The sequence below is a fragment of the Macrobrachium nipponense genome, chromosome 47 (assembly GCF_015104395.2).
Source record: "Macrobrachium nipponense isolate FS-2020 chromosome 47, ASM1510439v2, whole genome shotgun sequence".
Classification (NCBI taxonomy): Eukaryota; Metazoa; Arthropoda; class Malacostraca; order Decapoda; family Palaemonidae; genus Macrobrachium; species Macrobrachium nipponense.
In genome coordinates, this window is record NC_087222.1 from 33,368,151 (window position 1) to 33,381,954 (window position 13,804).

Consider the following 13,804-nt stretch of genomic DNA (forward strand, 5'->3'; position numbering starts at 1 on the left):
GATCAGGGCCAAGTCGGAGATTCAGTGCTTGGAGGACTTATCAGTAACAAGGAACATGATAGAATCGCTGGGATTACTCGTCAACCTCGAGAAGTCGCAGCTGATCCCCAGCCAGAGCTTGGTCTATCTGGGGATTCAGATGGATTCTCGGGGTTTTCGAGTATTTCCTTCGCGAGAAAGAATCACTCGAGGTTTGTCGAAAAATCTCGAGCTTCTTAGAGAGAAAGAACAGTTCAGCGAGGGATTATGTGAGCCTTTTAGGGACCCTGTCCTCACTAGAAAAGTTCTTCTCTCTGGGGAGGCTTCACCTTCGCCCTCTTCAGTTTTTCCTGAAACGGGGTGTGGAGTTGGAACGGGACAACTCTCGGACATCTTCCCGCTTCCACAAGAGGTAAAAGATCATTTGAAGTGGTGGATCCTTCCTCTTCAAAGAAGACGAAGGCGTATCGCTTGCCCTGCAGAACCCAGACCAAGTGTTATATTCCGACGCTTCGGAGTCGGGATGGGGAGCGACGCTAGGAGCAAGGGAGGTATCAGGCACCTGGAGAAAGGAACAGGTGTCCTGGCACATCAATTGCAAGGAACTAGTGGCCATACACCTAGCCTTAAAGTTCTTCGAAGAGATAGTCAGAGGCGGGGTGATACAGATAAACTCGGACAACACCACGGCTCTGGCTTACATACGCAAGCAAGGAGGCACGCACTCTTTCTCCCTCTATCAGTTAACAAGACAACTGTTAACCTGGACGGAAGAAAGAGGCATAACTCTCCTCACAAGATTTGTTCAAGGGATCAAGAATGTGAGAGCGGACAGACTGAGCAGGAGGAATCAGGTCCTTCCCACAGAATGGACTCTACACGAAGAAGTGTGTCGAAGTCTTTGGTCCCTGTGGGGGAGACCTCACATAGACCTGTTTGCGACGTTCCTCTCCAAAAAAAAAGAATAGAGATCTTTTGCTCTCTAGTGGAAGATCCTGAGAGCCTTCGCAATAGACGCGTTTCTCCTGGATTGGTCGGGTGTGGACGCATACGCCTTTCCCCCGTTCAAGATCCTGGGGGAAGTTCGTAGCTTCGAAGAACACGAAGTTGACACTAATAGCCCCATTTTGGCCAGCCCAGGAATGGTTCACGGAGGTACTGGAGTGGATAGTGGACTTCCCCAGATCTCTTCCAAACAGACCAGATCTACTCAGACAACCCCACTTCGAGAGGTTTCATCACAACCTCCCAGGTCTCGCTCTGACTGCGTTTCGACTATCGAAAGACTTTGTCAGAGCGAGGGGCTTTTCTCGCAAGGCTGCGGCTCTATCGCTAGAGCCCGCAGAGCTTTGACGAGAAGAGTATACCAATCGAAGTGGGAAGTCTTTAGGAGGTGGTGTAAGAGTCAGAAGCTGTCCTCCTCCAGTACCTCTCTAGTGAATATTGCCGATTTCCTCCTCTTTCTGAGAGAGGAATCACACCTATCTGTCTCAACAATAAAGGGATACAGAAGCATGCTGTCTTCAGTATTTAGAAATCGAGGGCTAGATATTGCAGACAACAAAGATCTACACGATCTAATTAGATCCTTTGTTTTAAACTTCAAAAGCAGCAACTCCTAGAACACCTAGTTGGATCTGGACGTGGTCCTGACATCCTTCATCGGATAAATTCGAGCCTTTACATCTGGCTTCCTTCCGCGACGTCACTAGGAAATGCTATTCCTGTGTCTCTCGCTACAGCCAGAGGACGAGCGAATTACACGCTCTAGATTCCACAGTGGGGTTCAAAGGAGAGCTGCTGCGATCTGTTCGTTCCAGACAATGTTTCTGGCGAAGAACGAAAACCCGTCAAAACCTTGGCCCAGAAGCTTTGAAGTAAAAGAAAAGGTATATCTAACCTCGTAGGCAGAGAGATAGAGAGGAGGTCTCTGTCCAGTGAGAGCTCTTAAATTTTATTTAGAGAGGAAGAGACAGATGGGAGCTTGTCAACAAGGTCTTTGGTGTGCGGTGAAGAACCCCAAAAGACTCAGTCCAAGAACGCCTTGGCTTGCTTTGTGAGAAGCGTAATTACGGACGCTCACAAGAACTGCTCGGAGGAATCCTTTGGTCTTCTAAGGGTCAAGACCCATGAGGTGAGAGCAGTAGCAACGTCCTTGGCGTTCCAAAAGAATATGTCTCTTAAAAATATCATTGAGACTACGTATTGGAGGTGCAACTCAGTGTTTGCATCTCATTATCTGAAGGATGAGAGTGACCTATGAGAAGTGCTTCTCTCTAGGTCCATTTGTATCAGCAGATACAGTCTGGGTCTTGGAGCAAAGACTGATCCTTAAATATTGTGTTTTATCGTACATAAAACCCTCTTGTCCAGATATGTGCTTGGTTTTCTATAGCAAGCTCACTGATGTCGCACGGGAGCATAGTGTCATTGCTGGTAGGGGATCAAGGGTATGTATGGCTAGTAGGGAGTCACAAAATTTTTTTGGTATATTTTGTAAAAATGAAAGTGTAATTATGTTTCGAGTTTTTGGTGTTTGTAAGGAGTTCGGGGATAACTCCTTGCAATCTTAGAACTAACATGGATGTTAGGATCAGGTGATCGGATCGTTGTTGTGCTCCTTGAACAAGGTGTATTGTCATGTTAGTGGAATAGCACCCAATGACAAAGGCCTTTAGGCTCTGCCGAGTAAGTGGATAAGACCCCATTGGCAGACCCACAAGAACTCTTAGCCATAGATCAATATCTCGCTGAGGCTCTTGAGGCTAAGCAGACTCCAAGGCAGTAGCCGCGAAGTCTTCAGCCTAATAAGGTAGGGAACCAAGGTTTATTAACCCTCTTACGCCGATTGGACGTATTAAAACGTCGAGTCAAAATGTCTCCCGTATGCCGATTGGACGTATCATACGTCGGCTCAAAAAAGTTTTTTTAAAAATTCGCGGAAAAATACTTATAGGCCTACCAGCCGAAAACTTTTGTATCACGCGCCTTGGGGGATGCTGGGAGTTCACGGATCAAGGCGTTGTTTTGTTTACAATCGCTACGCAGGCGCGCAAGCGCGAATTTCTTTCTTATCGCACTAAAAAGTTATCAGTGACACATCTCGGAAATTATTTCGTCACTTTGACATAATTATTGCACCATTTTAAATTATCCTTTACATGAAGTATTATATATGAAAATGTGCGCAATTTCATGCACAATACAACTAAAAAATACTCATGATTGTAGCTTTTATCAATTTTGAAATATTTTCATATAAATAACGATAAGTGCAAAAATTTCAACCTTCGGTCAACTTTGACTCTACAGAAATGGTCAAGAAACGCAATTGTAAGCTAAAATTCTTATATTATAGTAATATTCAATCATTTGCCTTCATTTTGCAACAAATTGGACGTCTCTAGCACAATATTTCGATTTATGGTGAATTTATGAAAAAACTTTTCCTTACGTTCGTGCGATAACTCTTCCGATAATTTTTTTTTCGTGCGATTGTCCTAATGTTTGCACCCTTTTAAATTTGCCATTACATAAAGTTTTATATATGGAAATGTGCGCAATTTCATGCACAATACAACAAAAGACAAACCCATGGTTGTAGCTTTTATCAGTTTTGAAATATTTTCATATAAATAACATTAAGTGCAAAAATTTCAACTTTCGGTCAGCTTTGACTCTACCGAAATGGTCGAAAAACGCAATTGTAAGCTAAAACTCTTATATTCTAGTAATATTCAATCATTTACCTTCATTTTGCAACGACTTGGAAGTCTCTAGCACAATATTTTGATTTATGGTGAATTTATGAAAAAAAAAAAATTACGTTCGCGCGGTAACTCTTCCGAAAAAATCAGAATTTTTTTGTGCGATTGTCGAAATGTTTGCACCATTTAAAATTAGCTGTTCATAAAGTTTTATATATGAAAATGTGCGCAATTTCATGTAGAATACAACTAAAAATGATTTGAAGGTTGTAGCTTTCTCTTTTTTCGAAATATTTGCATATAAATCACGATAAATAGAAAAAAAACCACGTTCGGTCAAAAAAAAATTTGACTCTACCGAAATAGTTGAAAAACGCAATTGTAAGCTAAAACTCTTACGGCCTAGTAATATCCCGTCATGTTTCTTCATTTGAAACAAATTTGAAGTCTCTAAAAAACAATATTGTGATTTATGGTGAATTTTTGAAAAACAAATATATTTACCTTCACTCCGTGCGCCGATTCGCGGCCGCAAGTCTCGAAAATACGTTACATGGCAATTATCCTAATATTTGCTCCTTTTCATATTAGCCTTTTTATAGAGTTTCATATATCAAATTGTGCGCAAATTCATGAAGAATACAATAAAAAATAATTGAAGGTTGTAGCTTTTTCATCTTCGAAATATGTGCATATGAAAAAATATATATATTAAAATTTCGACATTCGGTCAAATTTAACTCGTCCGAAATGGTCGAAATCTGCAATTCTAATCTAAAACTCTTACAGTATCGTAATATTCAATCATTTGTCTTAATTTCGAAACAAATTGGAAGTCTCTAGAAATTATTTAGAATTACGGTGAATTTTGAAAAAAAATATTTTTTTTGCGTCCGTCCGCGCGTTAACGAATTCGTACATCATTTTGTGATAATATTTTTCCGGTGTTACTTTTATTGTTTTACAATGTATTATATATCAAAATGATCGTAATTTAGTGTACAATACAACGCAAAAAAAAGTAACTGGTTAGCTTTGACAGTTTTCTGCACAGCGTGATTGAATACAATTTATGTATGAATTTTTTTTTCGCTACATATATCGCATTATTTACATATGATAATGATATTATTTTTCATTTCTGATGGTTGCATTCTAAACTTCAGGCAATGACAAAAAAAGGAGCCAAAAATGAACTCTTAATCTTCAAAAGTACGCGCGCGCTGTAATTTTTGAAAAAATTATTTTTTCCACTTCCGCGCTCACTCCAAACCAGGCCCGGCATACGGGAGACGTTTTGATTTTTAGGGCTCCGCTTAAGAGGGTTAATACCTACAACATATGTTGTTACCTGTCTATTTCAGTAGTTAGCTGTCTCTTCCCCCCACCACCAATGGTGCTAATCAGCTAAGTATATATCTGGCAGGGAAGTTGAATTTGTATAAAAGGATATTGTCAATGTTACAATAAAGGGATTTTGACGTAGGAATACTTACATGACAGATATATACGATTAATGGCCCACCCAGCCTCCCCGCAGGAGACAGGTGGAAGAGAAGAATTCTGATTAGAAAACGGGAATGGTTCCTAGTCCTGCCACCCAGGGCAGGGCGGTAGATCAGCTGACCTACCGGTAGCGTGTGCCGCGGAATTTGAAATTCTGTCGGAGACGACGGAGTCTATAGCTAAGTATATATCTGTCAGGTAAGTATGTATAAAACTTTATTGTAACATGACAATGTCATTTTCGCGGCACACGCTACCGGTAGGTCAGGTGATCTACCGCCCTGCCCTGGGTGGCAGGACTAGGAACCATTCCCGTTTTCTAATCAGAATTCTTCTGTCGCCCGGGCCATCAACATTGTTGTTGGTTCCTCTCGATTGGTTTTTCTTTTTTCACCGGCAATTGATCTTCTTGACCGACTTTTGGTGACGTATCTGGATTGTTGATTGGCATAACTCTTTTGTGGACTGTTTTGTGACTTGATTTTGGATTTTTCTTTAAAAATGTCTGACTCTGGAATGGTTGTGAGACGTTGTTGTGAATGTAGGCTGTAAGGTGAGGTTGCCGAAAGCTTCGGTAGACCCTCACACTGTATGCAAGGGTTGCAGGGAGTATGAATGTTCTTTTACTAATACTTGCAAGGAATGTGAGAATTTGAGTGAGAACGAATGGAAGAATCTAACTAATTATTTAAAAGTTAGAGAGAGAAAGATGAGGAAGGCTTCTTATAGAAGTTTAAGTAGTTCGAGATCTGAACTAATTCCTAGCTTGGGATCTTCCCCAAGGGTAAGTATTGCTACTTCTCCTTCCATTGCAGCCCCTTCTCCTATTGCAGAACCTGTAGATTCAGCGAAGAACTTGCGGATCAAAAGCAGCCTTCAAGTTGATGGAAAACAAAATGGCTGCCAATACAAGGTAAGGCTAGTGATTATTCAGTGGACAGTGATATTGAGTGTCCCCAGTGTAGTGGAGGGGCATCTGGTCGGCTCCGCAATGCTCCTAGTCTAGACCTCTTCCAAGCTCACATGCCCAGAGGAGAAGGAATGTCGAAAACCGAAAGGAGGTTGTGGAGAATCCCCACCGATCAGGTTGTCCTTCGGCGGTTTTCTGTTGACACCCCAGACTGCCAAGGATCGCTATTGTAAAAGCGTCCTGCGTGAGTGTTTTTCGTCGTCGGGATCTTCATCTCCGAGACGTGATTGGAGGGATTCAGATCGATCTCGACCACTCAAGAGGAGTTGGAAGGCTCGACGATTGATTCGAGCCCAGAAAACTTCCCTGAGGAGTCTCCTTCGGGAGTTAAGTTAAGAAGGCAAGAAGAGCCATTCTTTCAACCAGAGTGAGAAGGAGTCAGGAGGTGGAGGCTATGGACTCCTCCCCTCCTCCTTCCCCCTCCTCCGAAGAGGATATAAAGAGGAGGTTACGAAGAGGTTCATGATGGCGATGCAAGAGCAGATTTCGTCGTTTGTAGGAGTTCTGTCAAAGGAGCCTCCTAGAAGGAAAGACTCTTCCTTCCGATCAAAAGATCCTCCAGACGTATGGAGGTATCTGCCGACCAGGATCGATGCTCCTACTCGAGGTGAGGTTTCCTGTACGAACGTGGGTGAAACCTATCAGACGTCTGGCACCGGCCAGGAGTGAGGAGTCACCCAGGAGGCAGGAGCCAAGAGCCAGGAGTAGGAGTCAACCAGGAGGCAGGAGCCAAGAGCCAGGAGTGTGGAGTCATCCAGGCAGGAGGCAGGAGCCAGAGCCAGAGGCAGAGGCAAGAGGCAGGAGTCAGGAGCCAGAGCCAGAGCCAGGAGGCCAAGAGGCCGGAGTCCGGAGTCCGGAGTCCGGAGTCGGAGTCGGAGTCCGGAGTCCGGAGTCCGGAGTCAGGAGTCGGAGGCAGGATCAGGAGGCAGGAGTCAGGAGGCAGGAGTCAGGAGGCAGGATGGCAGGAGGCAGGAGTCAGGAGGCAGGAGGCAGGAGCCAGGAGGCAGGAGGCAGGAGTCCGGAGTCAGGAGGCAGGAGTCAGGAGCCAGGAGGCAGGAGTCAGGAGGCAAGAGTCAAGAGCCAGGAGGCAGGAGTCGGAGACTCGTTCCTGGAATTTATGACTCTTCTCCAAATAGGAGCTCCTCTCCTTCAGATCGTAGGAGGTCTTGGAAGGAATCTCCCTCCAAACGTGAGCTTTTCTCCTTCGTCTGATCGAGGTTTAGACGATTTGTCTGATGACGAACCTCCTGCAAATGAGGGACTCTCGAGTTATAAGGTCTTAGCCTCATTATTGCTACAAGAGTTTGGAGACACTCTTAGTCCGGCAGCTCCTCCTTCTCCTCGTTCTCTCTTTTCGAGCTCGGCTACGGCAAAATCTTCAGCCTTTCTGAAAATGAAGCCTGCGATTTCGATGAAGAAGGCACTCCATTCTTTAGATTCTTGGATGGACAAGAAGAAAGAGTTGGGGAAGACGGTATTCTGCATGCCTCCTTCCAAACTACATGGAAAGAGAGGTATTTGGTATGGGACAGGAGAGACTATGGGTTTCTTTCTCTGCCTGCCTCGGCAGATGCGGACTTTTTCCGCCAATTTAGTGGAGGCCTCTAGACGTCACCCTCCTTAGGATCGGTCAGATTGACGTGGGAGCACTTCGGAGTTGAACCCACTTTCTAAATGGACTTTTTGTCACTTTAGAGGTGTTCAACTTTCTGGATTGGTCACTCGGAGTTCTGGCCAACAAATCTAAAGATCCGGAGTTTCTTAAAAACCCAGAGATTCTCCATAGCGTCCTGTCTGCATGGACAAGGCAGTACAGACGGTTCGGGAGAAGTGGCTTCCCTTTTTGGTGCTGGTCTCCTGAAGAAGAGATCAGTATATGGATCCCTATTATCAAAAGGGGTTTCTCGAGCCAGAGGACTGCTTTATTGTTCGCCCCTCTATCGGATCATCTGTTTCCTTCTCAGTTAGTGAAGGATATAACTCGCTCGCTAACTGAGAAGGCGATACAGGACCTACTAACCACAACGTCCAAGAAAGGACGCCCTGTAGTGTCGGCGATTAAGAAGGACTCTCGTCCTCATCAGCAGCCCTTTCGTGGAGGTGCAGCAGCTCGTCCCCCTGCCAGAAAGAAGAGCTCTGACAAGAGAGGAAGGTCTTCCTTTAGACCTTTCAAAGAAGAAAACCAAATGACTTGTTGCTCCTCCAAGCACCAGTGGGCGCCAGACTCCTGAACTTTGCAGGAGTATGGGCAAAAAGGGGAGCCGACCCTTGATCAGTGTCGGTCCTAAAGAAGGGATATGTAATCCCCTTCGAGGACAGCCCTCCCCTAACATCTACGCCTCGGGAACTGTCAGCGAGGTACAGAGACCCTGTAATGAGAAAGACTCTCCTTCAAATGGTGGAAACAAATGTGGGAAAAGGATGCCATCGAACTTGTGCAGGATCCACACTCCCCGGGATTTTTACAATCGCCTTTTTCTAGTACCAAAGGCATCGGGGGGTGGAGACCAGTTTCTGGACGTAAGCGCTCTGAATCGCTTTGTTCAGAAAAAGAAGTTTCGCATGGAAACGTCCGCTTCAGTAATGTCGGCTCTTCGTCCAGGATTATTGGATGGTCTCTCTGGACTTGCAAGATGCATTTTTCCACGTTCCCATTCACCATTTGTCAAAGAAATATCTTCGTTTTGTATAGGAGACAAGATTTTTCAATTCAGGGCTCTGTGCTTCGGTCTGTCTACAGCTCCGCAAGTATTCACCAACCTGATGGCGAATGTGGCAGATGGCTTCACCTAGAGGGAATAAACATCTCCCTCTACTTGGACGACTGGCTGATCAGGGCCAAGTCGGAGATTCAGTGCTTGGAGGACTTATCAGTAACAAGGAACATGATAGAATCGCTGGGATTACTCGTCAACCTCGAGAAGTCGCAGCTGATCCCCAGCCAGAGCTTGGTCTATCTGGGGATTCAGATGGATTCTCGGGGTTTTCGAGTATTTCCTTCGCAGAGAAAGAATCACTTGAGGTTTGTCGAAAATCTCGAGCTTCTTAGAGAGAAAGAACAGTTCAGCGAGGGATTATGTGAGCCTTTTAGGGACCCTGTCCTCACTAGAAAAGTTCTTCTCTCTGGGGAGGCTTCACCTTCGCCCTCTTCAGTTTTTCCTGAAAGGGGTGTGGAGTTGGAAGACGGGACAACTCTCGGACATCTTCCCGCTTCCACAAGAGGTAAAAGATCATTGAAGTGGTGGATCCTTCCTCTTCAAAAGAACGAAGGCGTATCGCTTGCCCTGCAGAACCCAGACCAAGTGTTATATTCCGACGCTTCGGAGTCGGGATGGGGAGCGACGCTAGGAGCAAGGGAGGTGTCAGGCACCTGGGAGAAAGGAACAGTGTCCTGGCACATCAATTGCAAGGAACTAGTGGCCATACACCTAGCCTTAAAGTTCTTCGAAGAGATAGTCAGAGGCGGGGTGTGATACAGATAAACTCGGACAACACCACGGCTCTGGCTTACATACGCAAGCAAGGAGGCACGCACTCTTTCTCCCTCTATCAGTTAACAAGACAACTGTTAACCTGGACGGAAGAAAGAGGCATAACTCTCCTCACAAGATTTGTTCAAGGATCAAGAATGTGAGAGCGGACAGACTGAGCAGGAGGAATCAGTCCTTCCCACAGAATGGACTCTACAACGAAGAAGTGTATCGAAGTCTTTGGTCCCTGTGGGGGAGACCTCACATAGACCTGTTTGCGACGTTCCTCTCCAAAAGAATATAAGATCTTTTGCTCTCTAGTGGAAGATCCGAGAGCCTTCGCAATAGACGCGTTTCTCCTGATTGGTCGGTGTGGACGCATACGCCTTTCCCCCGTTCAATATCCTGGGGGAAGTTCGTAGCTTCGAAGAACACGAAGTTGACACTAATAGCCCCATTTTGTCCAGCCCAGGAATGGTTCACGGAGGTACTGGAGTGGATAGTGGACTTCCCAAGATCTCTTCCAAACAGACCAGATCTACTCAGACAACCCCACTTCGAGAGGTTTCATCACAACCTCCCAGGTCTCGCTCTGACTGCCTTTCGACTATCGAAAGACTTGTCAGAGCGAGGGCTTTTCTTTTCGCAAGGCTGCGGGGCTCTAATCGCTAGAGCCCCTCAGAGCTTCGACGAGAGAGTAAGACCAATCGAATGTGGGAAGTCTTTAGGAGGTGGTGTAAGAGTCAGAAGCTGTCCTCCTCCAGTACCCTCTATAGTGAATATTGCCGATTTCCTCTCTTTCTGAGAGAGGAATCACACCTATCTGTCTCAACAATAAAGGGATACAGAAGGCATGCTGTCTTTGGTATTTAGAAATCGAGGGCTAGATATTGCAGACACAAAGAATCTACACGATCTAATTAGATCATTTGAACTTCAAAAGCAGCAACTCCTATAACACCTAGTTGGAATCTGGACGTGGTCCTGACATTCCTTTTCATACGGATAAATTCGAGCCTTTACATCTGGCTTCCTTCCGCGACGTCACTAGGAATGCTTATTCCTGTTGTCTCTCGCTACAGCCAAGAGGACGAGCGAATTACACGCTCTAGATTCCACAGTGGGGTTCAAAGGAGATGCTGCGATCTGTTCGTTCCAGACAATGTTTCTGGCGAAGAACGAAAACCCGTCAAAACCTTGGCCCAGAAGCTTTGCAGAATAAAAGGTATATCTAACCTCGTAGGCAGAGAGATAGAGAGGTCTCTCTGTCCAGTGAGAGCTCTTAAATATTTTATTTAGAGAGGAAGAGACAGATGGGAGCTTGTCAACAAGGTCTTTGGTGTGCTGTGAAGAACCCCAAAAGACTCATGTCCAGAACGCCTTGGCTTTCTTTGTGAGAAGCGTAATTACGGACGCTCACAAGAACTGCTCGGAGGAATCCTTCGGTCTTCTAAAGGTCAAGACCCATGAGGTGAGAGCAGGTAGCAACGTCCTTGGCGTTCCAAAAGAATATGTCTCTTAAAAATATCATTGAGACTACGTATTGGAGGTGCAACTCAGTGTGCATCTCCATTATCTGAAGGATGTGAGAGTGACCTATGAGAATGCTTCTCTCTAGGTCCATTTGTATCAGCAGATACAGTGCTGGGTCTTGGAGCAAAGACTGATCCTTAAATATTGTGTTTTTATCGTACATAAACCCTCTTGTCAGATATGTGCTTGGTTTTTCTATTAGCAAGCTCACTGATGTCGCACTGGAGCATAGTGTCATTGCTGGTAGGGGATCAAGGGTATGTATGGCTAGTAGGGGAGTACAAAATTTTTTTTGTATATTTTGTAAAAAATGAAAGTGTAATTATGTTTCGAGTTTTTGGTTGTTTGTAAGGAGTTCGGGATAACTCCTTGCAATCTTAGAACTAACATGATGTTAGGATCAGGGTGTCGGGATCGGTGTTGTGCTCCTTGAACAAGGTGTATTGTCATGTTGAGTGGAATAGCACCCCAATGACAAAGGCCTTTAGGCTCTGCGAGTAAATGGATAAGACCCATTGGCAGACCCACAAGAACTCTTAGCCATAGATCAATATCTCGCTGAGGCTCTTGAGGCTAAGCAGACTCCAAGGCAGTAGCCGCGAAGTCTTCAGCCTAATAAGGTAGGAACCAAGGTTTATTAATACCTACAACATATGTTGTTTACCTGTCTATTTCAGTAGTTAGCTGTCTCTTACCCACCACCAATGGGTGCTAATCAGCTAAGTATATATCTGGCAGGGAAGTTGAATGTATAAAAATGATATTGTCATGTTACAATAAAGGGATTTTGACATAGGAATACTTACCTGACAGATATATACGATTAATGGCCCACCCAGCCTCCCCGCAGGAGACAGGTGGAAGAGAAGAATTCTGATTAGAAAACGGGAATGGTTCCTAGTCCTGCCACCCAGGGCAGGGCGGTAGATCACCTGACCTACCGGTAGCGTGTGCCGCGAAATTTGAAATTCTGTCGGAGACAACGGAGTCTATAGCTAAGTATATATCTGTCAGGTAAGTATGTATAAAACTTTATTGTAACATGACAATATCATTTTCCACGTATAAACCAATACTGTACTGAGCGTTGTTATTGATGATAATGCCAAATTTTGCTCAGTAGAAAGTATATTTTAATAGAATTTTTACATCATTATACCTGTAGCAGACAGGATTATGTAGTAGGTAATCTTAAGTAATGTTTTTATACAACTTTTTTGGTCATAGTTGAAATGAAAATATATTCCTGTGTGTTTCAGTAAGCAGTGACAATGTCAAAACGCCCATCATTGATGCTGCCCGTCGGGGTAACTTAGAGTTGATGGAGGAATGTCTTTCTGCCGGGATTTCCGTGAACACTTTGGACAAGAGTGGATCATCTGCTCTTCACGCTGCTTCCCAGGGAGGGCACGTACACTGCGTGTCACGGTTACTCAAAGAACCTAAGATTGAGATTAATTTGCAGGTAGGACTTGCATTATAATTGTATTTGCTTCCTCTCGAGATGCACAGTCAAATGCCAGTCATCCAGATGGCCGGGACAAAGCGTTATTGAAGACCTGAAAATTTCCGGTAGAGGAGCATTGCCTATGTAGAAGCTATAGTATACTGCTTTCATATAGTTTCACCTCGGCCATTGTCAGTCACTTTTTCAAGTTTACCATTTCCATTGCAGAGTGATAAGTGGTGTGGGTTATGTCCACTCTTCTATTTTCCTCTATCTGAGCTCAGCATTAACCCATTTCATCAATCTTATGCTACCATATCTTTTAACCTTAAACTTCTCGGTCTGTAATATCTTTATTTTTAAACATATAGAGGCTGCATGTCTCACCACCTTCCATCTCAATGTATACCAGCCATGAACCTTAGAATTTTGTGGTTACTTGTTCAGAACCTCCTCCATTTTATTGATGGAAGTGCCTATGTCTGTGTTGTATAGAAGTATACCAGCCTTGTTTATGCTTCATAGATTTTTACATTGTTTAGTAATGGGAGCTGTTATTTTACACTAAGTGTAACAGTCCTTTTCCATTTTGTTGAGGGTACTGCTACTCATTTTCTTATTGCCCTTCATGCCCCTCTCTATTACTGCTTCATAGGTCAGTCTTCTCTCATTATGTTGTTCTTAACACTAAATATTTAAGGCATAAAAAAATTCCTTCAGGTTTACATATGAAATCTTTACACGTTACTGAATTTACTCCCACGTTTCCCCACAACTTTCACCAAGCTACTTTCCTGGAAGTACTTTTTCTCTTTGCTTTTGTTTCAGTTGTTGTAAGCTTTGTATTGCTTACATTAATTTTCAGTCCTCTCCACTGTGTTTCCATCTACTGTCTTACAAACATTCCCCCCACCCCCCACCCCCCCAATCATTTTTCTCAGATTCTGTTGTTGCTGCTTTATTTTCCTTCAGTACAATGATGCAACAACATAGAAGTCGCTGGTGATCCTTGATGAACACCTTATTTATTTGAAATTCCTCTGATACACCTGTTACTGGTTTTGCTCTAAGTCTTGTGTTGTTGCACACTACCATCACTTGTTGAGTGAATCTTTCAGGTAACCGTCGCTCACAAAATGTCCATCTGAGTGATTCTCATGGTATGCTGTTTAAATTTCTCTGAAGAACCTTA

At 44.1% G+C, this 13,804-nt stretch overlaps 1 protein-coding gene across 1 annotated transcript in view; it reads left to right on the top strand.

The window, feature by feature from the left end:
* Nucleotides 1-13,804, top strand: part of LOC135204630 (osteoclast-stimulating factor 1-like) — a 258,090-nt gene that overhangs the window by 22,253 nt on the left and 222,033 nt on the right. Inside the window, exon 4 of the mRNA XM_064234779.1 lies at nt 12,425-12,630. Coding sequence (XP_064090849.1) covers nt 12,425-12,630 — 206 coding nt within the window. The remainder of the gene's footprint in view (nt 1-12,424; nt 12,631-13,804) is intronic.